At 45.3% G+C, this 26,364-nt stretch overlaps 3 protein-coding genes across 13 annotated transcripts in view; 2 read left to right on the top strand and 1 right to left on the bottom strand.

Annotated features, from left to right (window-relative positions):
• Positions 1-873: 873 nt before the first annotated feature.
• Positions 874-9,066, bottom strand: C19H11orf1 (chromosome 19 C11orf1 homolog). Of its 2 annotated transcripts, none has more exons than XM_030538082.1 (4): positions 8,980-9,066; positions 3,265-3,492; positions 2,501-2,567; positions 874-1,425 (listed from the first exon to the last, which is right to left on the bottom strand). In XM_030538082.1, the coding sequence occupies exons 2-4, from the start codon at positions 3,487-3,489 to the stop codon at positions 1,253-1,255; spliced, it is 465 nt and encodes a 154-aa protein (XP_030393942.1). In that variant the 5' UTR covers positions 3,490-3,492; positions 8,980-9,066; the 3' UTR covers positions 874-1,252. The 2 variants fall into 2 exon arrangements, with proteins under 2 accessions (XP_030393942.1, XP_030393943.1); XM_030538083.1 differs by lacking the exon at positions 8,980-9,066 and adding an exon at positions 8,507-8,527.
• Positions 9,067-9,105: 39 nt separating this feature from the next.
• FDXACB1 (ferredoxin-fold anticodon binding domain containing 1) lies at positions 9,106-14,047 on the top strand. Of its 8 annotated transcripts, none has more exons than XM_030538073.1 (6): positions 9,106-9,191; positions 9,572-9,758; positions 10,620-10,776; positions 11,009-11,212; positions 11,701-11,859; positions 12,656-14,047. In XM_030538073.1, the coding sequence occupies exons 2-6, from the start codon at positions 9,584-9,586 to the stop codon at positions 13,839-13,841; spliced, it is 1,881 nt and encodes a 626-aa protein (XP_030393933.1). In that variant the 5' UTR covers positions 9,106-9,191; positions 9,572-9,583; the 3' UTR covers positions 13,842-14,047. The 8 variants fall into 8 exon arrangements, with proteins under 8 accessions (XP_030393933.1, XP_030393931.1, XP_030393932.1 ...); XM_030538071.1 differs by having other exon boundaries at positions 9,133-9,225; XM_030538072.1 differs by lacking the exon at positions 9,106-9,191 and adding an exon at positions 9,232-9,370.
• Positions 14,048-15,793: 1,746 nt separating this feature from the next.
• The window catches only part of ALG9 (ALG9 alpha-1,2-mannosyltransferase), a 49,971-nt gene continuing 39,400 nt past the window's right edge, over positions 15,794-26,364 (top strand). The window contains exons 1-8 of one of the 3 annotated variants that reach the window (XM_030538078.1): positions 15,794-15,994; positions 17,185-17,323; positions 17,527-17,661; positions 18,891-18,961; positions 20,061-20,149; positions 21,351-21,486; positions 22,037-22,124; positions 23,060-23,165. In XM_030538078.1, the coding sequence (XP_030393938.1) occupies positions 15,972-15,994; positions 17,185-17,323; positions 17,527-17,661; positions 18,891-18,961; positions 20,061-20,149; positions 21,351-21,486; positions 22,037-22,124; positions 23,060-23,165 (787 nt within the window). In that variant the 5' untranslated portion in view covers positions 15,794-15,971. The remainder of the gene's footprint in view (positions 15,995-17,184; positions 17,324-17,526; positions 17,662-18,890; positions 18,962-20,060; positions 20,150-21,350; positions 21,487-22,036; positions 22,125-23,059; positions 23,166-26,364) is intronic. The other 2 variants (XM_030538079.1, XM_030538080.1) reach the window with 2 other exon arrangements.

Below are 26,364 nucleotides of genomic sequence, written 5' to 3'. Positions count from 1 at the left end.
AGTCTCACCCAGCCTGAGGCACTAAGGAACACTTTGCAACGCTGGTTTCGCTTTATATGCAGACATTTTCTGCTAACCCCTGGCTGCATGATCCATTTTTCCTCAATATTTCTGTCTGGATCAAGACTCTACAAATCCCAGATTCCTGCTGAATGTGTCTCACAAGCATCAGAAAAGTTGCTCTGGGGGAAATTAATTTAATTGGTTCGAAAACTCCAGGATGGCCTAAACACACTCTAGTTACGGGCATTAGATGACACTTAAGGGAGGTTTTGGAGCATGAGCTTTCGTGGGTGAATATCCACTTTGTCAGATGCTTCTTAAGGGAGGAAAATTGTATCTGAAATCTCTAGAATAGCCCATGTTGTGAGGAAATGTCCAAAAGCTGCAACTAATTCAGAGCAGACACAGGTTATGGTTGCAAAGCTGCTGTAAACACAGTTACAGCAACAGCTCTCACAGTACAAATCACATCACGCTGAAACTATGCAGCCAGTGCCCTTCAAACAATAAATAGCAGCTGATGTATAAAATGCTCAGCTGATGGTAGAGTGATACAAAATGCTGCAGAGTTTTACTCAATTGTCACCAGCAGCTCAACCCTGAGGGATGCTGACAAAGGGAAAACAGTGGTAGCATTGATCTGGTTTAGTCTGTAACTCTAGCACAGAAAGGAGTGGAGAGAATTGCCATGTGCAGATCTGTCATGTGATGTATGAGTGGTGACATATCTATTACAGCCTAAACTTAATTTTCTCAGATAGTTCATTATCTTCATCTCACTAGACACACAAAACATTTCAGAGAGTGACAGATTTTTATGCCAAATGTGCCATTCCCTAGGGCCTTAAAATGACAGAAATAAAATTAAAATTAAATTAATCAGATTTTATGGAAAAATAACTGGTCACACTTAAGCAGCCACTTGCTGATGGAAACTTGGTTACATCTTTAAAACACTCTTGTGTCTATTTGTCTTGGTACATGCCACGTGAAGCCACACTCAGTCAGCAAAAGGAAATGTCAGAGTCCTCTGTACAAGGTAAAAGTTAAAATGTCAGAAGGCAGAAATAATATATGGAACAACAAACAATAGGGCATAAGCCTCAGGAAGCATTTACTTGTCACTCTGATGCCCTGTATTTTAATATAAGAAATGTTTTACGACTTGAAGGATGGCCTCTTAGCAGCAGACAGGTTGGAGTCATTCTAACCACATGGCTGATCTCTGGTTAACAGCCTCTCTCTGCTCCTATTGCTTCTGTGTTCCCTCCTGTTCTTTCCCCAGCATTTCACAAATGAGGGGAGTTCTGCCTTGAGGAGGTCCGTAATCTATCATGTAGCAGGACTGTGCAGTCGGTTTGAATGGAGGGGGTTTCAGCTCAGGTTGGTGTCCAGGAAACCAATGAGGTTCTCGTTTAAATCCTGAGAGCAGCAAAGAGAAAACTGATGAGCTAACGGCAAAGCAATGAGAAAGCTATTGTCAGGCAAATAGATGAGACAACGGGAAGAACAAACCCAGGGGTAGACCCAACCTCTACCAGCCTACAGGGAAGTTGAACATGGGTTGAAGAGATACTATGCACTCTCAGCCAGTTGGCATTGTCCAGGGTTTTATCATCAAGCCTGGACATGTTACTTTATTAGCAGAACACATTGGAAAGATCCTGTCTAAGGTGGTAGGGTCCCATAGCACAGGATTTTGAAAGCACCTAAGTGCTATCCCATCCTAGGTCAGGAAAGCCAAACAATCCACTCAACAGTTCTAGAAACATTGCCAGATTTACAGCTGCATTACGGAGCTTTTACATCTTACTCTGAAGAAACAGGTATTGGCTATGGACAAAGATGAGATACAAGACTAGACAGAGCTATGGTCTGGTTTGGTGGGGCAGGAGGTTAGGTACTGAAATGGAAAGGCCAGGTGTGCTTTGAGACAGATAGGAGTCAGAGATTCCAGACTAGATGGAGTAGTAGTTTGGCCCATAATGTCAGTGTTTTTATCCATGCTTTAAACTGATGATACTGTAAGCGTGTTCTGCTTTAAAATGTTATACCCATATGAATATTCATGTCCCTTCTACAATGTCACACGTAAGGTGAGAGATTAGCAAAATGAACCTAGCTGGAGTGAAATGTCTTCGTAGCCGTCAAACACAACCAGAAAATGAGATAGATTAGATAGAGGGATGAGCTGTTTTCTGCAAAGTAGATATTGGAAGGGTCTAAAACTGACGAGGCAGAGAGCCAGGAGCAACAAATACGGATTTTGTTAGCCTCTCAGTCTGAAAAATATAAACAGAACACCTGAAATACAAACACCATAGACCCTGTGGGACTGGAAATACGAGCTCCTATTTAGATCTAGGGGCATGACTCAGTAGGGAACGGACAAGCTGGAACTCTTTTTTCTTCTCTGAGCATATGATTGTCATGTTAAAAACTTCTTTTCAGCTACCGCACAGATCAAACTGACTACACTTCAGTTCCATGCACCTACTTCTTGAGCCGTGATGCTTTTCCTTGTTGTAATCTGACGAATAAACGGATTCAAAGTAGTGAGCATACTGAAAGGAAAAGCCCACGTTTAGTGCAGCAAAATATAAGTAAACAAACATATAATAAAAAAATACTGCGTACCTGTTAAAGGAATAGCCTGCTCACCAAAGCATCTGAAATCATAATCCCTCTTTACACTCTGGGTAAGGCCACTGCAGAACTGACATGCCTATAGTTTGTGTCACGTGAAACCTGATAACATTAATGGCAAGGAGCCCAGTGATACAGTGAGGGGAAGAACCATGAGTCCAAAGGAGAAACAGCTCTGGCTTGAGAAACACTGCTGAGTTACGAGTGGCTTGTACCATGGCACAAACTGACTTCAATGGCTTTGCTGGGGAGTAACTGAGGGTCAGAATTTGCACAATAACTTGTGGCTTATAGAGTCTGCCCTTGAGTCATTAGCAGGGGGCAGAATATTAACAGCAAAGGAAAGAACACCAGGAACCAGGTGAAAGTAAAGTGAATGGAGCTGAGAATGGCCAAAGGATTGAGGGCTGAGTGAGACTGGGCCTTTTTAGTGATGGATTAGAGGTTGGGTGTTGGAAAGCAAAAGGAAATTTCTCAAGTCCTTGCTCCTGCTAATAGGGTAAGGGTGGGGCATACAGTGAATGAAAGAGGCTGTAGGGCTGGGGCTTTTGACCATATCTGCTATTTCACTTTTAGAGGCCAATAGAAAGGACTGGAGGAACAGAAAGTTTGTACCTGGGAAGGAAGAGGTTTGGGCTGTGCAACTTTCCGGATATCATACCGCTCCTGGTTCCAATTCCCCATAAGGGTTTTGTTGGAGTAAGCATCCTCATTGGTGGTGCATCTCCAGCCATATTGGCTAAACTTGGAAGTGCTGTTCCAGTCCGTCCACACTTCTGCATGTCCGGTGGCATGTATCAAGGAACCATGGTGAGGGTTATAGAAACAAGATAGGGACATGACCTAGGAATAGAAACCCAAAAACACATTGGAGATGTCTCTGATCTCTGAAAAGACAAAATAGTGCTCTGGAAAGATATTTCCCACCACCCTGGCAGCTGGGCATGCAGCTCCCAATCCTTCACTTAGCAGAGTACCATTTAATTTTATCAATGCAAAAGTTTAGTTTAAATTTGTGTGTGTGTAATTTATCTTTCCTTACTTAGATAATAACACTTTTTTTTCCAACTTCAACAAGCTTCAAAAACTACACTAGACCCTTCAGAATAATATTATCCTCGTTTTCCCCAAGGCCACAGGGAGCTGTCTGAGCTGGGATTAGAATTTGTGAATTGCAAACTCCATGTCACCTGCTCAGACCATACCTCCTATTTGAAGTCTTTTACTGTTATTATTTGAGTGATTCTTAACAGAGTTTCCTTCCACTGGCTGGAAGGACAGCTAATGACTGGAGGATAGCTAATGTGATGCCAATTTTAAAAAAGGGCTCCAGAGTGACCCTGGCAATTACAGGCCGGTAAGCCTGACTTCAGTACTGGGCAAACTGGTTGAAACTATGGTAAAGAACAAAATTGTCAGACACATAGACGAACATAATTTGTTGGGGAATAGTCAACATGGTTTTTGTAAAAGGAAATCATGTCTCACCAATCTACTAGAATTATTTGAGGGGGTCAACAAGCATGTGAACAAGGGGGATCCAGGGGATATAGTGTATTTAGATTTTCAGAACGCCTTTGACAAGGTCCCTACCAAAGGCTCTTAAGCAAAGTAAGCAGTCATGGGATAAGAGGGAAGGTTCTCTCATGGATTGGTAGCTGGTTAAAAGATAGGAAACAAAGGGTAGGAATAAATGGTTAGTTTTCAGAATGGAGAGAGGTAAATAGTGGTGTCCCCTAGGGGCCTGTAGTGGGCCCAGTCCTATTTAACTTATTCATAAATGATCTGGAAAAAGGGGTAAACAGTGAGGTGGCAAAATTTGCAGATGATCCGAAACTACTCAAGATAGTTAAGTCTGAAGCAGACTGCGAAGAGCTACAAAAGGACTCTTAAAACTGGGTGACTGGGCAAGAAAATGGCAGATGACATTCAATGCTGATAAATGCAAAGTAATGCACATTGGAAAACATAATCCCAACTATACATATACAATGATGGGGTCTAAATTTGCTGTTACCACTCAAGAAAGAGAACTTGGAGTCGTTGTGGTTAGTTCTCTGAAAACATCCATTCAATGTGCAGCGCCAGTCAAAAAGCTAACAGAATGTTGGGAATCACTAAGAAAGAGATAAATAATAAGACAGAAAATATCATTTTGCCTCTATATAAATCCATGGTATGCCCACATCTTGAATACTGCGTGCAGATGTGGTCACCTCATCTCAACAAAGATATATTGGAATTGGAAAAGGTTCAGAAAAGGGCAACAAAAATGATTAGGGGTATGGAATTGGTGCTGTATGAGAAGAGATTAATAAGACTTGGAGTTTTCAGTTTGGAAAAGAGACGATTAAGAGGGGGATATGATAGAGGTCTATAAAATCATGACTGGTGTGGAGAAAATAAATAAGGAAGTGTTATTTACTCCTTCTCATAACACAAGAAATAGGGGCCACCAAATGAAATTCATAGGTAGCAGGTTTAAAACAAAACAAAAGGAAGTATTTCTCTACACAACACACAGTCAACTTGTGGAACTCATTGCCAGAGGATATTTTGAAGCCAAATCTATAGCAGGATTCAAAAAAGAACTAGATAAATTCATTGAGGATAGGTCCATCAATGGCTATTAGCCAGGATGGGCAGGGATGGTGTCTCTAGCCTCTGTTTGCCAGAAGCTGGGAATGGGCAATAGAAGATGGATCACTTGATGATTACCTGTTCTGTTCATTCCCTCTGGGGCACCTGGCATTGGCCACTGTCAGAAGACAGGATACTGGACAAGATGGATCTTTGGTCTGACCTAGTATGACCATACTTATGAATAGTAGCTGGAAGGCTACACAGAACAGAATGGCAGACAGTAACTGTGTTGCTGTCATAAAATCAATTATTGTTATACTGTGTAATCCACACAGAAAGCTTTAAGTACTATCATATATGGCTAGACCCTTTTCCCCCTGGATGGAATTATAGTTATAATTATAATTATTATAGGTACAGTCTGCTGGAATCTACCAAGGCTCTGCCCGTACAGTTCAGGAAGAGGTCTCCAGATATTTTATGATGATAGTGAATAAGAGTGGGGATTGAGAGTGGATCCTAACTCAGGAAGCTGAATTCCAACACTGGAGAATTCTAGTCTTTGTAATTAGTGAGTAACAGTGTCCTCAGAACTGCAAAATACACAGATGGTGTCCACATTGTTCTGAGCAGGAATGTTGGGACATGGCGGATGATTTCAAACATCCCAATGTTTGCATCTGGAGTTTTGGTTTGGGCCCTTTTGTAAAGAAAAGAGGTTTTGGAAATAGAAAATAAATCATTATTATTACAATTTATTTGTAAGATGTTGACAATGGACTCAGCTCCACACAAGATACAAAGGAAGACACAGTCCAATAGCTGGACAGTTCATGAACACAACAGGAGGCCCAAAGGGTGGTGCTAACCTTGGCCCTGATTCTGCAGTGATCTTCACCTGTGTGCTTAAGATCCCCCCTACCCCCCCACCACAGACACACACAGATTGGGGGCTGGACTTTTCAGAGATGGGTTAGTATTTGAGGTTCTTGGAAGAAGAAAGCTTTGAGAAGGAATTTGAAGAATGTGTGGATGGTGAATGGAAAACGGAAATGAATCTAGAAAAGTCTATGAACAGAATCAAGTAGCCTAATGTTTTCAAAAGAACAATATAAAGGATCAGGATCCAAGGGAGACATGGATACTAGCCGTGTACAAAAAATACCTCAGACTCCGTGGACTCTGATGGGCCCAGTGACATAAGACTCTGCTCCATGGCACACAACTGTTCTGGAATCATAAACCCTGTGTCCCACTCTTAACTGTGCAGTTCATCCAAGGGTCTCAGACAAAATCTCAGCACACTGATGTGGACATGAGTGCAGCAACCTTACTGGGCTGGTGTAGCTGATGTTAAACACTCCAAAGGCTGTGCCAATGGAGCAGGAGCAGGGACCAGGAGCTGCAGCAGGCAGACAGAAAAACTGATCTGATCTTGTTTATGAGCTCGTGTCCTTATCATCAGCTAGCGCTGATGTCACCAGTTACTGGGAATCTGTGAAGTGAGACACTTGTAACACTTTTTGTTTTCTGAAAAATTTTGTGAGCAGATGTTGCCAGAGCAATGCATCTGAACACTTAGCAATGACTAAAAATTAAACAGGTGCATAAAAGCTACCCACACGGGCAGCCAGATCAGCTATTATTGCTTAGCTCAGTAGCTACCTCCAAGTTCCAGAATACTACCCAATACTCATTACAAGGCCTCATGTATGGTGATTATCCTCAAAATGTATCACTTGAGTTAGATAACTAACTCCCCCTCAGCATGGACCTGATCCAAAGAGCAATGAAATCAGTTAAAAGACTTCCACTGATTTCAGAGGGCATTGGATTAGGCCCTATATGAAGAAAAACTCTATTAACCTAAGGCCAAACGGGCCTGTGATTTCTGTATTACAGAACAGCAAAGAGCCCTGTGGCACCTTACAGACTTATAAGGTGCCACAGGACTCTTTGCTGCTTTTACAGATCCAGACTAACACGGCTACCCCTCTGATACTGTATTACAGAATGATTATCACACTGAAAAGTTAGAGTCTGTACAGTGCTTTGAGGCTGAAATGTGCCACCTCAGGGCTAAGAACTATTGTTTAACCAAACCCAAAACACAAGTTAGTGTAACGTTCAGGTTACAACTTGAAATGTTGAACATTCTGGAAATGCAAACCATAAATTGCCATGCTTTATGGGATACGTTTAATGGCACTGTGATGAGGCGGACGGGTCCTGCATTGGGAATGAGAGGGCTAATCCTTCCCTCCTTGCAGAGAAAGCCCCACACCTGAGCCGCTGCTGGGCATGCTCAGGTATAAAAGCTGATAGAGCTGTTCACCCAGGGCTGATTGTGGACAAGGAAGGATGCTTGGCACAGGCTCCATCCCAGAAGTCATTGCAGCTTTTACCTGCAAGAACTCAAGAGCCCAAAACCAGGACCAGAGGCCAGCTGCTACCAGAACCCCAGAAGTGTGTGGTGCTGAGGAGCCTGGAGACCCTGATATTACATGGACTGCTGCAGCAGAAAAGCTGGTAGGAAGTGCCCTGGGGGTGGGTGAAAGAGTGGTACCTCCCACCCTAATGAGGGCTGTGTGTTTTGGTGAGATTCCCTGCTGACCTGTAGTGAGATGTGCTGCCTGCGGTTAGGGCCCTGGGTTGGGGCCTGATGGAGTTGGGTAAGCCTGGGCTGCCACCCTTGTGGGATGACCTCCAGGCCACCCTACCCTACTGTCCTGGGGGCCCACTGAAGTGCCTCTAGCTGGTAGGCCATGCTGTCTCACTAGGGAAGAGACTTGGGGGTACTCTGGACATTGGGCCACACTGCTCTAGGGGTACACTGAATAAACTCTGGCTGCTAGGCTGTGTGACCCCACCTGTGAAGAAGCAGTGGATGAGCCTGGATCATTGGGCCACACTGTATGGCCTACTGGAGAGGGTGCAGAAAATGGAGCGAAGCATAGATAGAGGGGTAGGTGGTAACCCCACCTGATGCAGGGGGTTGATAGGGTACAAACCCCACCAGAAACAGTAACACAGAGCTACACAACGAACCTGGGAAACAGGGCCAGGAAATATTTTCTATGTGCAACATAGCCAAATTAGCATTAAAATGGGAGAGGAACTATAGCACAACTGGATTTGTTTAGAGCTGTAATCTTAACAACATTACTTTAAGGGAGAGTTCTGTGCTGACTTTCCTTTTTGTTAAGAAAACAAATGAATGAAACAAAACAGAGTGTTTTCTTTCTTCTACTGCCCACTAAGTAGCCCCAAGCACCTGAGTCCCTGCGACCTGCAAGGTGAGCTCTGCCTGGGCAGGAACGACTGCTCTCCTGGCACAGAGCTCCTACCCAGCAAGCTGGGAAGCTCTGCAGGCATCAGGCATGTTGAGTTTAGCACCGAACTTCAATGCTGCCCGCATTAGCTACTGGGTCACGGCCGCGCACAAGGCCCCAGCCTGCCCATTGCACCCAAGATCCTTGCACTTGTGCTAAAGCCCCTCCCACATCTCGGACCAGTCCCCCCTGGCATGGGGGGGGCCGCTCCCATTTGCAACCTAGGCCACTGAGCTCGGTCTCCCCGCTTTGCAGCCAGGCCCCACCGCCTGTGCCCAACCCCACGACCTTGGGCTACAGGCCCCGCCCACGCGCAGCCAGGCCCCGCCTCCTACCCCAACCCCGCCCACCCGCACTCCAGGCCCCGCCTCTGAGCTCACCCTGACCCGCCCGTCAGTCAGACCACGCCCCTTACCCCCAGGCCCGCCCTGTCGCGGGGGCGATGAAGTCACTGGCGGGACGTTACGCGCCGCCCGGGAAGAGGAGCCTCCGGTTCGCTGCGCGGACTCGCCGGCTGGTCCCGACTTGCCGCTTAGCGAGGCGGAGCCGAACCTGTTCCCATGGCAGCCGGGAAACGCGTCTGACGTCACGAGCGGCGCGCCGGAAGTGAGGCAATCACACCGCGAGGTGACAGAGCAAGGGAGCGACGGCCTGGGCATTGGTGGGTAGGGGGGTGCGGTCCCCTTGAGAGGCCCCGGGACGAGGCCCTGGGCTGTGGTGGGCCGGGATCGTCTCCCCTCCCAGCGGGGGGCGGGTGGTGCTGTCTGCCGTCCCAGTGCTGCGGTGCAGATGGGGAGAGGTGTACGGTCTGTTTCCCACGCGGGAGGGTGGGGATGAAGCGGGGAGGCCCTTTTCCCCCAAAGAGGGAGGCAAGTGAACTGTTCACGTGGGTCCTCAACCCCCACACTTTGGCAGCCCCTTGTAATGCATGAGGCTACCAGGCCTCTTGTTAGAGGCTGAAACTGTGACAGCACAAGGGGGCCCTGACCTATCTTTATACTTTTTAGGATTTTGATACCATGAGACCCACCCGCCGACTCCTTCTAGTTGGGGAAGGAAACTTTTCCTTCTCTGCCTCCTTGTGTGATGCAAGCAATGGTGAGACTTGTATCATTGCTACTTGCTATGAGAGCGAAGAGAGAGTTTCCAGACAGGCACTTGCTAAAACAAACATACAGCATCTGAGAGGGAAAGGTAAAGAAATCCCAAAGGAAATCACTTTGCCATATTGTGCTGAATGCTAAGTATCCCCCACAGCTGTCTGGGTGAGTAACTGAGGGAGTGGATTAAAATTATAAGGGGAAAAATATAGTGAAATTCTTCCAGACAGTGAGATTTATCAGGCTGTGGAATTGTTTCACAGGAAATGCATTTTAACAGCTATTGAAACAAGATCCCTGTATTGAACAATATTATTGGTCATAACAATGATAAAGGGCCTTTGGGGAAAGAACAAAGTTAACTAAAATAGGAGATGGTTTTGTAGGAGCAATTAAGGCACTTCAAATATTCCTCCAAATATCAATTTCAGACCAGAGAACATTTCCCTAGAAGAAATGACGGAGATTCTAGAGAAATTCCCTCACAGGAGTGAAGAACCCTCCAAATACTCATACCTTCAAATCTAATCAGAATCACACTAAAGAAAACAAAAACCACCAGCAGCAGAAATAAAAGGGGGTTAACTTCCTAACATCACCTCCAGTAGGGGTAAGGAAAGAAGAAAGGAAATGCCATATGATATTTAAAACTGGATTGTGCAAAGCACTAGAAAATATGATGGGGGAACAATCTTGCATTGGCCTCCATGGGATGAACTAGATGGGACTATATATCTATATAATACCTATGATTTTGAAACGAGAACTTGCTTTTCCTTTTCACTTACCATCTTTATGACTAACAGTAGAAGCTGTTTGACAGATTGAAAGCTCCATTAAAATAACCCAGCTCTACTCTCTCCTTTCTACCTACTTATATATATATTCTAGGCTTTTCAATGAAGATTCTATCATGTTAAATCCCCTGCTCTCGTGCTTTCCTTTACTTTTGCAGGGGTTGAAGTTGGCTTTTGTGTGGACTGTACCAAACTGAAGGATTACTTTTTGCCAGCAAAGAGAAATTTTGATTGCATTTATTTCAATTTCCCTCACTATGGGAGGAAAGCTGGGGTGACAAAGAATAGAGAGCTTCTTATGAAGTTTTTCTGTAGGTGAGTAAAGTGAAACTAAGTAGCACAGACTTAACTCTTACCATGTGGTCTGCTGAGACACTTTCTAGAAGCTGCGTTTTGGTTCCTGAAACTACTGCCTTAAATTCAAAGCAATTTTCCGAGACTTTAAAAAACATTCTTTAGAAAGGGCCCTTTCCCTCCATGTACTTTACCGTCACTGTTCTGTTTCTGAGTGTCCTGCAAGAGTATTACTGGCTGGTTCTTGTTCTAGCTGTGCAGACGTGCTTACAGAGAAGGGAGAGGTCCATGTGGCTCTTTGCAAAGGGCAGGGAGGGACGCCTGCTGACCAGCCAATGAGAGAGTGGCACAACAGCTGGCAAGTTGTGGCTTTAGCAGCGGGCGCAGGATTTATCTTGAGTGACGTTCATCCCTTCAACTTAGAGGATGTTCATGGATATAAGTGCACTGGCTACAGGTAACCTATAGATGCTGCAAAAAGAAGTCACTGATATTCATGCTGCTCCTTAGGTATTTCCGTAGTGCCCAACACCATAGTCCAGAGCATTGTCTTGTGGAGGAAACCCATCTCTAATTTTCTTCTTTCTATAAAAATACAATATACTTCTCTTCCATCTCTTAGTAGGGTGGATAAGAAACAGTGAAATTCTTGCCTTTTGAGAGAGTATCTGCCAGAAAAAATGCTATCTTAAATCTCAGGATTAGCATTTCTGTTTCCAAATGAAATGAGTAATATTAAGGGGTTGGGGAGAGCCAAATCCTATGATTGGTCTATTTGCTTAGACAAAGGTTGCACGCTAGATCTTCTGCAATTTAGACAACATTATGCTGACTCAGTCTTATCAGTTTACTAGTTATTCAATGTCACTTTACATTTGTGTGTTTAATATTGGTCAAATATCAGTTACTTTACCAGATGGTGCATTTGTGTGTGTGCCTTGCCAGGAGTCAGGATAAATCCTTCTCTGTAGAAGGTGCATTAAACCACATCTTCACTCGGGGCTTGCCATTTCCACATCCCAGGCCTGTGATCTGCCAAACTGAACTGGAGGGCAAGAGACTTTCCTTCCAGGTTCCAGAAATATTTGTGGATAAAATTAACAGGTAAGTGTTCAAGTCCAATATCTGGTTTGATTGTAGATTTGTTCACCAGGCTGCATTTGGGCTATTCTGAACAAAACCAGACCGTGCTTGAGTCTATTGCTAACTTAATCCACAATCTTGCATGAATGATCAGTTTGCGTCTCTGAGACAGGTAATCATTAAATGTTCCAAATTCCATTTCCTTTGAGAGAGAGAGAGCAAATTTGACACCAACATAAAAATGATCATATTTATGGTCCACTTAGCATAAGGCTTCAGAAGAGAGAAGATGTTACTGTTCATATTTACAGCAGTAGAAGAGGGAAGCTATAATTTATACATTGTGCAGTGATTTGGGAGCAGTCCTGTGTAGGTGGCTTAGTCTGTACTAATATTGCTAAGGCTAATTAGGAATAAAAACTTAGTTTTTAATCTGTCTCTAAACTGGTTCATATTCTGGAATATATCCAGAGCTAACATACTTTTGATTGGCTTTCTTAAATAAGCTTGTAATTCTAATAGTGAATGGAAGTCAGCTGATAATTGCTAGGAAAGTCCTCCCCTTTCCACCAGCTGAAGTGCAGCTAATCCTCAATTGCAACTCTTAACACACATCCTTATGTCCTGCAGATGTCTTGGTAATAAGTATGCCACCATGACTAAAGATTTTTCCCTGTCCACGTGGCTATTGAAAACAAACTTAACACTAAGATCACTTTGGAGAAGTCATTATATTTGTCTTTAATTATAAACAGAGGAAAATGTGTTTACAAGCCTAAGTACAATGATTTTTATAATCTGTTTTTGTTTTTAATAGGCGTTTCCTAGATACCAATTCAGATCATCCTGTAAGAACTATAAATGAAAAGCTCATTGCTCAACTCAGCCAAACCTTCCCATTACAAAGGGTTGACCACTCCCTGTCTCTCCTGCACCAAGGCTGCCTAAGTGCTGTTCCTCAGTCAAACGCCTTTTGGATCATTCCCAACACAGAGGAAAACCCAAACTCTGATCCTATAGGTAAGGGAACAGCAAGAGGTTTCTTATTTCCTGGCGTTAATTTCTGCAGGGACATAGACCAAGATGACAGAATGAAGGCTCAGGAAGGAGACCAGCTTTCAGAACATTATCGTAGATCTTCCCTTCTGGTTCATGTTCAGGATGTGATACGAAGGCTGAACTTTCTCCCTGGGACTCTGCACGTTCTCAGTGGGCCTGTCTTCAGGAAGTGTCTGATCTCTCCGCGCACACTGCCTGTTTTTCATGAGACTCTTTTTATGTGTGCAGTTGATAAGGGTACAGAGGGCAGATGTATCCAGATGCTTATGGATAATATTAAATACACTTTAAGTTCTCTGCTCCCATCTCTTTCATGTTTTACATTGAACTCCACAGTAGAAGAACCAAAAAGCTCTGAAACAGTTGAGCTAAATGATTCAGTCAGGCCTGACCCTCAGCTGGATAAAACTCAATATTTCATCTGTGTGAAAACTGACACTTCAGACTCCAAAGCCAGTGTCTCTTGCATAGGAGCCATATCAGCAGCTCCCTGTGGGCCAATAAATCGTGAACTGGGCATTGTGTGTGCATCAGTGAATCTTGACCTGGTAGCCATGCAAATTTGTGGAATTTCTGACTGGCGAATGCTATGGACCGTAGATGAGCGTTTTCTGAATCAGTTTATTGGAGGAGAGTTAGGACCTTTCAAGAGCTTTTCACTCTATCCACCTTCCTATGTGCATGATGTCAGCTTCTGGGTTCCTGAGTGTGAACAGTTTGATGAAGTTGCATTTCACACTATTGCCAGGTGTGTGTCACAGGAAACTGTTGTGTCCATTCAACTCCTTGACAGCTTTCAGCATCCACAAACTGGACAAATCAGCCTCTGCTACAGACTAACCTTCCAGTCCTGTGACAAGGCTCTTACTCGCCAGCAGGTGGCAGAGATGCAGTTGCAGTTTAGAAAGGAGATACAGCAATGTTTGCACATAACTCTTAGGTAAATTATTGTATGCTATTTCTGGACCTTCATCAACAGCACCACTTTGCTGTGAGAAGCCTGGACTTCATGTTGTGTGGTCCCTAACACTGTGTGTTACTATTCTGTTTAGCTAAATTCTGCCTCTTATAAAGGGTGTGCAGATTAATTAAAAATGTTACATACCTGCCTTTAATTCTGCTCTTAAAAATAAATTCCAGCTGCCTTCCCCTTGTCTGACTGCATATGACTGTTGAAATGCCAGTTCTCCATGGGTGTTTTTCTTTATCAGGTTTCTAGAAAAAGGTGGCGTTAGAAGTGATTCTGCTCATTTGTGCCAGAGGTAGGTTTATGGTAATGTTCTGGACAAGTCTGCCAAATGTTGCTTGATTACATTCGGCCAGAAGCACTTATTGATGGCCACTCTGATTAGGTATGCTTGAAATAGGAAAACTTCAACAGTTGCCCATTACTTGTTTAAAATGTCTGAGCATTTTTGGGTCCAGCTATGGAGGCTTAAGTGGTCTTACTACAAAAAGTCAACACATGTCTGAACTCAAGAATTCCTCAGAATTGTGGCATCTCTTTCTCTGGCATGGATAGAGCAGAAGTTGATTAATCTATGGCAGTGGTAGGTACATAAAGGTTTGAAGTTGGCTCTTTTGAGTCTCTAATAGGTGCAGCTGTTGCAGGGAGGAGCTGGAACTATGATAAGTGGTGTGATCCTACTTTTTTTGACAGTTTTGTTTACAGTTTAGGAATTGATAATGGGTTGAAGGCAAGACTGGGAGTGCTCAGGAGAATAACAAACCATGCTGTGTATGGATGGTATAGGTAGCACTCATAACATCATACTGTGGTGCATAGCATAATCATAATAAAGGACAGTGTTCTTATTAAACAACTGTAACTGGTTTTGGATTGTCCTAGAATTTTTCAATTTCATAAGAGGGGGTGGCCTACTTAAGAGGCATTCTACCTACACCCCTAAGCTGGGGGAGACTTAGTTCCATGCTTAATGGGATGCACTTCTTTGCACCCAATCCCTGGCAGACTGTTGTTCACTTAGGAGCACATGCTGCTGTGCACCCCTCTGCACCATTAGACTCATTGCAGACAAGTGGTCTTTTTACACCCCCTTACACTGTTAGACTTGCACACACTCCATTGCACAGTGCGGCATCTTTTATACCCTACTTGCATGATGAGAATTGCACAGTGGGGTGCTCTCCTATGCAATCCTCTCCCATTGCAAGGAGAGACTTGCACAACAGCTTGCTCTCCTATGTACCTCCTTGAAGGGTGAGACTTGCATGCTTAATGCACAGTGGAGTGCTCTCCTATGCACCCCCTTGCACCTAGGCAATGGTGCACATTTCACACAGCTGTGCATTCTCCTGTGCACTCCCCTTGCACGGAGAGAAATGGTGCACATTGCACACAGCTGTGTGCTCGCCTGTGCACCCCCCTTGCACGGAGAGAAATGGTGCACATTGCACACAGCTGTGCACTCTCCCCTGCACTCCCGCTTGCACAATGAGACTTGCATGCTCGGTGCCTAGGGGGGCGCTCTCCTATGCACCCCCCTTGCACGGTGAGAATTGCACGTTCAGTGTACAGCGGGGCGCTCTCCCCTGCAGGGAGCGGACCGGAGCCCGGCCCAGGTGAGCACGGAGCGTCTCGGGGCCCGGCTGGGAGCAGCTGCCGGTGCCCGCACTAAGTATGGCGGCCGCCGGCCTCAGCCCGTGCGCCTCCCGCGAGCAGCAGGAGGAGCCCGGCGCGCTGCTGCCCGAGCTCGGCATGGCGGCCAAAGGGACCCGGCAGCGGCCGAGGGGAGGCGGCGGGGACCCGGGCCGGCAGCGAGAGGAGGGCCCGGGGCCGGGGCCGGAGGAGGCCAAGGCGGAGTAGGTGGCAGGCGGGCGGCGCGCTGGTGGGCTTGTCCCCGCGGGTGCAAGGGGGCAGGCGCCGGGCCGGGAGCCCAGCCGCCCTCCCTGGGCAGGGGAACCCGGCCCGGGAATCCAGCACCTGAGGCTGGTGCAGAGTGGACACCTTACCACCTGGCGAGTGAGCTGCTTGTAGACGGCACGCGCCAGCCTGATAAAGAAATCATGAAGGGATCCCTGCAATGGTGGTGTAGCCCTGCTGGTCGCAGGATATGAGGGAGACAGGTTGGGGGAGGTAATAAATTCTGTTGGATCCAAATATTACCACACCCGCCTTGTCTCCCTATGAATGGACCTGTCAGTTTCCAAAGCCTTGTGGGGTGGCCCAGGGTAGCCTGGGACTGTTAGACATTAGCAAGGGCTTTGCTCGGTGAATGCACCAGGGCTCAGTTTCTGCAAGCAGAGCCTGGCATCAAGCTAGACTTGTTGAACATTGCAGGATGGTTCCACCAGAATCTAGCTCTAGCCACCTCTTATACCAGAGGGACCCAATGGGTAGAAGTTGATCTGGCATGCATTTGTTTGGACTATCTTTTACATAAAGGTGCTGAGATGCCACAATGGTGGGTGCGGTACAAGGACCCCAATAGCAGAGATTTGCTGACATCAAAACTAGGTTTGATCTGTAGTAAATATAACAGTAATAAAAACAAACAAACAAAAAACAGCAGAGCCTTTGGCCATGTACATTTCCTCAGTATAGTTAGAAATGTAGCTGTATCACTTGGTGCCAAGGTGCCATCCAACCTCACAGCCTAAGCAGGGCTGGGTCTGGTAAGTGCTAGGATGGGAATTCGAGGGTTGGAAGGACTGTCCAGTGATTAGGGCACTAGCCGGGGACTTTGGAGCCCTGGGTGCAAGTCCCTGCTCTGCCACAGACTTCCTTGGGTAAGTTGCTTTGTTCCTTTGTGCCTCACCTTCATGTCTGTAAAATGGTGGTGAGACCACTCTCCTGTTGTGAGGATAAATGTATTAAAGATTGTGAGTTGTTCAGATATAACAGTGGTGGGACCACGTAAATACATTAAAGACATTTTCCTCACTCTATTTTAAGGGTCACTGGTTGTGTGAGGGTCAGTTAAATCAAGTAACTGCCTAAGAAGTGGCATTGATTAGATGTGTAAATGGATAAACCAACTTGAATTTAAATGTAATGAACAGGATGCCTGTCATGCCCTGAGCAGAAGAATCTGAATGGAGGATGCAAAGAGCTGTAGCCTTTTTTGATTCAGAGTGTGTTTTAAGGATACTGAAGAGGGAGTACAGACATATTCATTGCTTCCTTGAATGTCTTAACTCTTTCTGTGTGGATTTCCCAGTCTCTTGAGTTCTTTGCCCTGTGTCATCTTGCTGCTCTTTATTCTGTTACCTTATATCATCCACTCCAGTAAATCCTTGTGACACTAGTTCTTTGCTCTTGATTAGGCCATCCGGGAACAAGGCAGGTCAGGTCTGGGCACCTGAAGGATCCACAGCTTTCAAGTGTCTAATCTCAGCTCGGTTCTGCGCTGCCCTCTTGAGTAACATCTCAGATTGTGATGAGACTTTTAACTACTGGGAACCGGTGAGTGGCTTCTCCTGCTTAGTAGAGTAATTTGAGGCTTTGTAATTGGTCTGCTCAGATTCTTGATACGGATTTGCCTAGAGCTGTCTCATGCTGATCTGTGCCCTCAACATATCAATCTTCTTATGCTATTGTTTGCTAATGGCTAAAGCAAAAACGTGTCCTCTTTTTAACCTGTATTTTTTTTTAAATGGGATTTGTAGATGCACTACCTCATCTATGGGAAAGGGTTCCAGACATGGGAATACTCTCCAGTCTATGCCATTCGCTCCTATGCTTACCTGTGGCTTCATGCCTTGCCAGCCTTATTCCATGTTAGAGTTCTACGGACAAATAAGGTAAATCATTTGTGTGGAAGTTTTGCTTATGAGAAACCATCTGGCTTTTTGTCTGTATCAAAGAAAGCAACTGTTTGACACAAAGGACATTGGGATTCTTATTTAACGTGCTTGTGCATGCACATGGGTGTCTAAGTGAGTGCAGAAGGAATATGGTTAGTAGGGTTTGTGAACCAAAGGCAGGCTAGAAACTGTTTGAAAGGTGCCTCTTGAAAGTAGCCATGTATTCAGGCCAGGACACAGACTTTGACATAATGACTGAGCTTTTCAAAGCAGTCTGAAGCAGGGGTTCTCAAACTGGGGGTTGAGACCCCTGAAGGGGATGTGAGGTTATTGCATGGGGAGTTGTGAGTTGTCAGCCTCCCCCCCCCGCAAACCCCGCTTTCCCTCCAGCATTTATAATGGTGTTAAATATATTAAAAAGTGTTTTTAATTTATGGGGGAGGGGGTCGCACTCAGAGACTTGCTATGTGAAATGGGTCACCAGTACAAAATTTTGAGATCCCACTGGTCTAAGAGAATAATGGTCTCAAACCTGCTGTTAAGCTTCTTAGAAGATATATAGCTGATTTCACTTGTATGCTCTGGAAATTTCATCCGGTATTGCCTTTGCAATGTTTTTTTAATGGTTTCATTTTTAAGATCAAAATGTAAATGTCAGTTTACTGCACTTCCTGCATAACACATTATAAGCTGCAGAGACGAGAAAGTGAAAAAGAAGCATTTTAAAAAAAACATGTTGCTTGGGTACATATTTGCCACACTATGTATAGTGCCACCCCTTAGTACCGAGATGCTCCTGTGTGCATGTGTGATTGCTGGCTAGGTAGAGCAGATGGATATTTGGGATAATTTCCCTTTGTAATGTTGCAGTTAACGCTTTGGTCCTCAAGACTTGAAAGAGGAAAGGGCAGGCTAGCTCAGGGTCCTGTTCCATGGAGTCATTTCTTTCTCACCGTTTTGCCATAAAGGACTTAGTGTCAAAGGGCCAGATCCTGTGCCTTTCAAATCAGTGGAACTTTGCCATTGATATCAGTGGGTGTGGGATCGGGCACCACATTGAGTGGACTTTGGCTCCGTCATTTAACAAGTAGATCTTGTGACGTTTTCACCATGGCAGTAGTTATTCCATCTTGTATTAGCCTTTCACATTTTTGCTCCACAGTTTACCAGCAGGCACTTCAATTCCATTTATAAATTCCATTTCTGACTCTGAATGTTTCTCCTAGGTTCTCGTCTTTTATTTCCTGCGATGTCTCTTGGCCTTCTTGAGTTGCATTTGTGAGCTTTACTTTTATAAGTGAGTAGACAAAGCTATTTGCTCAGTGAATAGCCTAATGTGAACAACAAGGTTGGTTATTGCCACTGACAATGAGGGCTGAAAATATACCCACAAACCCATATAAAAATGTCTTACGTGAATATAGTGCATCACATTGAAATCTGTCAAAATACGTATCCAGCAAAGATTCCTAGGGAAACATTGGTTAGAATCCTGCCACTGTGGCCAAATTCTGCTCTGAAGTCCACTGAGTAAGTCTTAACTCTGGCGTTTGGCACAGCTTTCCCACTGACATCAGCAGAGTTGTCAGAGCTGAGTTGTACTGGGTGTGTCAAAGAGGGGAAACAGCAGACTTCATTTTATGTAGGTGATTTCAGCTGTGATGCACTGGAAAGCTTCAAAATTCAGTATCACTCCCAAGTTCTTTGGCTCTGTTTATCCCAGCTGAGGGGTAACTCCAGTGGAGTTTACAGCTCCATAAAGCAGTAGCCTGATCATGCAATTAGCTGGTCCAAGTGGGAAGTCTTAGCCTGCCACTTCTTTTCGAGCCATCGTTGTCCCACTTTGCATCTCCAATGGCAGCAGCCATGAGATGGCATTGATCCTGATTCTGGGAAGCAGTCTGCAGCGTTTGGTATGGTGCTACTGGTGACCAGCTACTGTGACTGGTAAAACAGAGGTCTGGTGTACTATGGAATAGCAATTACTGGCGTATCTGCTCCAATGCAAACTCTTAGTGCAGATACTATGTACGCTGGTGAAGCACACGTGGAGACAGAATACTGAACTCAGTGGGCCACAGGTCTGACCAAGTCTGGCAATTCCTGTCTTTCTATGATTCCCCCAAGTGCAAACCATCTCTACAGTAGGGGTTTGCACTGGCGTAGCTATGCAGAGGGCTGAAATCCAAGTGTAGATGGGTTCAGAGTATCCATTCTTCTTCCATCCATTTGTCTCCAGGGGCTGAGGAGTGAGAGCCCGCCAGCTTGGGGTTCCCAAGAGGCGCGAGAGCTGCTTTCAGCTCTGCATGCAGTAGCTATTGATTGGTGCAGTGTTTTTTCTTTTGTGCCCTGATGTTTCCATGGCGCTATGTCTGATTTTCTCTCTGCTTCCCTAGGGCCGTGTGTAAGAGGTTTGGGCTGCATGTGAGCCGGCTGATGTTGGCCTTCTTAGTTCTCAGCACTGGGATGTTTTGCTCCGCTGCAGGTAGGCTTGCTCAGCAGCAGTTGTTAGAGTGACCCACTCTCAGGAATGCCTTGGTGGGTTCGGAGGGGAAAAGCTCCAGTGCGTTTTTTTAAAGCATTACCTTAAAATGTTCCCATAACTACTCAGTGCCCAGTGCTTGACATGGATAATCCATCGCTCTCCTGCTTCAGACATTTCTAAAGGAAAATCTGGCCAGAGACCAACTGTTATGCCAGATGTGTCTCACTTCTTTCCTTTATCTTCCTTCTCCCTGGCGGTATTTGTTTCTGCTGCAGTCCCCCGTCTCAGAGAGCCATATCTTTCAAACCTCTTTGCTCTCAAACTGAATCTAGTCATTCTGAGACTACTTTCTTTAAGTGTTTTTGACATTTCCACACAGGCCTGTGGCCCAGTTTTAACCAGGGGGAGAAAAGGTGTTATCTTGCGGTAGGCTGGCATTATAATGTGCCTTAATGTACCCCTGCCATTTAAATGGTCTCTGCCAAGGCAGCCATTGCAACCCAGGTTTGTAAAACACTTGGAGTGGGTATTGTGTGCAGGTGAAGGGACATTTTCTGCAAAGGTGGCAGTTGGAAGTAATTTCGAGCCATGACTGCTTGCACTTGGTGCTGACATGACCTAAGAAGGAGGGGAGGTGTCATAGCCAGATGATGTCTGAGATCTATTCTGCACTGCCTTTGTTTACAATGACAGCTGGAAAGCTCTTTCCAGCACTATTCATGTTTTGTTCCCTGTTTATTTCCCCGTAATCCCACTTGGTTTCTCGAGGACCGTGCCCAGTCCATCCCAATCTCCGTTTGCCCTGTGAGCAAGTTCATATCGTCTTTCCGATTAAAAAAGGACACAGATACTAGAGCAAGTGTTATGGGTAATCATATATCTGCAAATACTGGCCGTTTGGGTGGGCTGCCACTGTGGAATGTGGCAGGTTATGAGCAAATGGACCTTTAGTACTTGGATATTTCTGGTCTTAATCTTGGCAGAATACAGTGAGAAGGCTCTTAACTGGAGGAAATGGTGTGAAATCCTGGCTTTGTTGAAATCTGTGGGAATTTTGCCATTGGCTTCAGTGTGGCCAGGATTTAATTCCCAGTGTTTATAGCAGACTATGCTCTGCCTGTTACAGAGCCTTAAATAGACCCTATGCAGTATTTTACCTATGTGAAAGTTTAGCTGACCTCTTCCTTTCTTTGCTTTGTAGCCTTCCTCCCCAGCAGTTTCTGTATGTACACCACAGTGGTTGCCATGACGGGCTGGTATATGGATAAGACCTCAATAGCCGTGCTGGGCGTGGCAGCTGGAGCCATCGTGGGCTGGCCTTTCAGTGCAGCTCTTGGGTAAGGAGAGGAAAGCTCAGAGACCTGACAGAGGTTCTGTGCTTTTCAAGGCCGAGTGCTCAACTGTCTGGCTGGGAGGCTGTGGCACCATTAGGAAAACCCTGCCTCCGTTTGGTACATATTACCCAGAGTCTAGATGGTGTTTGTATAACCTGCATGCTCTCAGTGTAGTGCTGGGCTGGTAACTGGGCAAATACAGAGGTTAATGTGCTTGCTATGGACTGGGCTTATGCTGCTGGGGTTTTTAGCTTAGGCAATCAAGGATTGTGCTTTAATATCCAGAGATCGCAGATTTGATCCCTGCTGCTGACAATCCATGCCGAGATGTCTTGTTAGATTTGCTGAAATATTTCCCTTGGAAAAAGGAACAGTTTGATGAAGGACTGGCAGGGAGTCGGTTCCTGGCTTGAGACTAATGAGAGAGAGTCCGTTGTTCCCTCTCTCCCCCCCATTAACTGTCTTCCTGAACCTGGGGGGAGAAGGCAACAAGGATTCTCAAGGTGATTGATAGATTGAAAAAGGTTCTTGATGCAGATGTTGTCTTTTGCAGGCTACCTATTGCCGTTGACTTGCTGATAATAAAGCGGAGGTGGAAGAGCTTCGTGAACTGGTGTCTGGTGGCCCTGATCCTATTTTTGGTAAGTTCCTGTAATAAAGCCCAATGGAAGAGCTAGGCTGGGCTTGTAACAGAGTCAGGGGTCATTTTCAGGGAGAGCCCTTTCAGAGGACTTGCCCATTGTCTGCTGAGATTCTTATTAACAAGAATCTCCCTGCGCTCAATAGCCGCCCCCTCTGCTCCTAAGAACATCTCTGTTCCTGGCTCACTCCCCTCATTCTTACAGGTGATTTCAAAGGCTGAGAAGTTATGTAGCTTCCATGCAATGATCCCCTCACCCTGCCTCTCCTGCAAAGGACTGACTTCCATTTTCTGCTCCCAGAGGGCTTTTAGTCTCTGCTTGTTGTTCCTCCAGGCTCTAGCTGAATCAGTCTTAATCAGAACTTGAAATCAGTCTCTAGTATCTGTACAGAGGGTGCAGAGCAGGGGTATCCTGCCAGGTATGGTACTTGTTACCTGATTCCCAGAGGGATGGACAAAACACGTATCCCACTGCCCAAAGCAGCACATGCCAGTGCTGGCTGCTGCTGCTGAGTGCTCTGCCCCAGAGGCTGATTTGGTTAATGAGACGCTGCTCAAAGCCTTTGCGGTTCACTGTCCAGTCTCAGAGGGGCAAGAGACTAGCAGGGGCATAGGAACCAAACTCCCCTTTTGCACTCAGCATCTCCAATTCATTGCTGCATGTTGAATGAATTATGGTGTGGACTCAAAACCCTTTATACTCCTGGAAGAAGCTGCATCACCGAATAGCTGCACCTATCTTGCAGGGGCCCTGTCAGTTAGAGCCAGGCATCATGTACCTATCATTTATGCAGCATGGGGGCTGGAAGTCTGTTTATACCCTGGCACAAATATGGAAATTTGGCAGTGACACTACACACTGGACAGCCCCTCACTGATTTGGAATTTCTGGTCAAAGCTGCCAGCGCTACATGAATTTTAAATGCTTTGTTCCAGGTTCCCCTTGTGATTGTTGACAGCTATTACTATGGGAAGCTGGTAATCACTCCTCTCAACATTGTTTTATACAATGTCTTCACACCTCACGGACCCGATCTTTACGGTGAGTGTGTTATACCAAAATATCGGGGTGTGCTGTGAGGGCTCATTTGATGCTGTTAAGCAAGCTCCCCAGTGAGGCAGTTCCTGTCTGTTGCCACTGGATGTCTCTCTTTAGTCAGGAATACCACCCGCATTTTTACATTTCCTGTTTGTTTTGCTCAATTCTAAGCTAAGTTGCTTTGAATGAGTTTCTAGCTTTGAAGTTCTGGTGCACCGCAAAAACATCACGGGATGTCTCAGCAGCCTACGCTTCACAGCTGAGAACTCTTAGCAGCAAACCTGTTTGAGATCCAATGTGACTACATTGCATTTCATTTGTGCCCAATTTTGCAAATTTCAGATTCTCCCCAAGGTACAGTTATGTTTTCCTCCGCATGTTTTATGAGCGTTATTGAAAGTGGTTGTTTGTACCAAACAGCTACATGACTCATCATCTGTCTGAGTAATGTTGGTTACACTCTTAAACCAAAGCAAGAGAGTCTGTTTGTCAGCTTTAATCCTGTTTGAGGCTGTTCCGGTCTCACCCAGACAGGGTGCGGAGTCAGGCATGTAACTGAGAGCACAGAGTCCTTTCACTTCTCATCAGTTCTTCACAGACTCTGCTTCCACATTGTGTCTTGGGGATCTCCTTGCTTCTATGACAATATATGATCTGAGCTTTGCTGGCATGCAGCAGAAGAGAGGTTACCAGAGGGCATTTGCAGGAATCTGGAGAAAGACAAAAGTTAGTTAATTCTGCATGCTGCTGTTCATTATGACAATCTTTCTGGAGTTAGGATGGGCTTTGGCTTTATATGAGTTACTCATTGGTACTTTAAGAATCCAGATCAGAAAGCTGAGGCACAGAATAGGGAAAGCAGTTTGCCCAAGATCGCAAAGGAAGTCAGTGGCAGAGACAGGATTAGAATTTGGTTCAGGTGATAAAAATTCACAAGGTATCAAAGCAAATTTTTTCACACCAGGTGCGATTAGTCTGTGGAACTGAATGACCCAGGAGGTTCTTAAGGCCTGTATCTTAGCACAATTCAAAAAGGTGTTGGACATCAAGAACATCCCAAGTTGTCATAATTAATGATAACACAAAAATTGGAAGAGTAATAAAACTTTCTGCTTCAGATTTTAGGCCGATCTCTGTTTGAGACCTGACTGGGGCCTGGGGCAGAGTACCCCACACTTGCCTACCAGGAGGTTCTTACACCTTCCTCTGAAGCATCTAGTGCTAATCACTGTCAGAGACAAGATACTAGGCTAGATGGATGTGGGATTTGATCCAGTCTGGCTCCCAGCTGACCTCGTGCTATTAGAAATGAATGGAGAGCTTTTTGTGATGAAGTTAAGATCAGTTCAAATGAGGGATCATTAAAGAGACTGCTTACAGGGCTGCAGTTAAATAACCTGACTAGGGGAGACTGTGAAGTGTCTGAGGAAGCAGCGAGATCTCTTTGTTGCTCTTGTCATACAGATCCCACTGCACATCTGATATTACTTGGGTCAGACTGCGGCAGTGAATTGTTTCTAATGCCATATTTGCCTCTGGCAACTTCTGACGATTCCCGGGAGTATCACTCAGATAGAAGGGCATTTCTGGGTGTGGCAGCACGGTGATTGGTTTCTTGTGGTACAACAGGGCGAGTGTTGCCCTTGCCAGGGACCTTGGTCTCTGCAATAACGATCTGAAATGTATTGCAGTGACTCCTGTGTAATGGAAACTTCAGACACTTTTTCTGATGGGGTTTGGTTTGGCCTGGGCTCATCCCGACCTTTCTATGCTGGTGTGAGCTATTTCTGGTGTTCTCTGGGAACCAATCCATTCTAAAGTATTTGTGCACAGTGACACTCATATAACATCTTCATATAAATAAAAGAACCTCAGTGAAATGTCTGCTTAATGCTGTGTGTTTAGAAAGCTTTATAATGTTTATTTATAAGGAAAAGTCACACCACACCGGTAGATGAAAAGGCAGGCAAGTTCTGTTGGCTTTGGAATGCTGTCCCAGCTTTCATGGAAACGGGATAAAAATATACTGCGAGCTGATGAAGCACCAGGTTGCACCATCTTTAGTGCCGGGATTAAAGCACTGTTCTTGGCCTATCATTCCCTGCACTCCCTTTGCTGACATCATTGGAGTCTGTCCTGAGGTGGCTGGGCCTTTAAAGGCATATCTACACTGCAATTAAACATCCATGGCTGGCCTGTATCAGCTGCTTTGGGCTCACAGGGCTTGGGCTGTAAAATAACAGTGTAGATGTTTGGGCTTGGGCTGGAGCCTGGGTTCTGGTAATCTTCCTCCTTGCAGGGTCCCAGAGCTTGGCCTCTAGCTGGAGCCTAGTGTCTATGCTGCAATTGTATACCCCCTTCAGCCTGAGTCAGCTGACATGGGCCAGCCACTGGTGTTTAATTGCAGTGGAGACATACCCTATGAGGGGTCTAGGTTCAGTTTTCTCAGACTCTGGTTTCCTCCCAGATTGTGTGATCACAGGCTACATCCCTTTAGTACATAGTACCCGAGGGAGGGGCTGTTACTCTTTGGGTGGGGACAGATGACAAGGAACAGTGGCATCACCATTCTCGTCCCCTTAACCCGACTTCTGTTCTACTTGAATTCTCATGCCGCATCCATAAATGTGGTATCTGGACATGGTGGTGTCTCTTTCTTGCTTACAAGCTGGGATCCTGCAGGCAAGAAGAGCATTTTCTTTCCTTTTTCTAGATATTACTTTCCCCCGATGTAGGCACTCACTGTAGTGAATATTCCACTGTCAGTTATCAGATTCCTGTGTCCGTGGGGAAAGTGGCTCATATGCAGATATCATGGATCCATATTTTTAAGTCTCTAAAAAGATGAGCAGTTGGAGAAAATCGTTAAAATAGCTGAGCAATAATGAGAACAATGAGAGTTATTCCTTCGTGAACCTGGCCCTGTGGATTGGTCTGCTGAGCCCATCCCATTTATGTGTGGAGTGTTGGTTGTAACTTGTAATACGGTTACCTTTGGAAGCATTTGGGGCCTTCACTGGAGTTACATCTGTTTGTACAGCACCTAGCACAATGGGATTGTGGTCCTTGGCTAGGACTCCTCGGTGCTACTGGAGTACAAATAAATAAGAAGAAGAACCACCTATTTTATCTGGCTTGTTGAGTTTAAAGTTTGTAATGGCCCCTGAAGTAGAACAGAAGGCTGAATATTTTCTGGCTCTGG

This window comes from Gopherus evgoodei, chromosome 19, assembly GCF_007399415.2.
Source record: "Gopherus evgoodei ecotype Sinaloan lineage chromosome 19, rGopEvg1_v1.p, whole genome shotgun sequence".
Classification (NCBI taxonomy): domain Eukaryota; kingdom Metazoa; phylum Chordata; order Testudines; family Testudinidae; genus Gopherus; species Gopherus evgoodei.
This window is presented reverse-complemented; position numbering and strand designations above follow the sequence as displayed.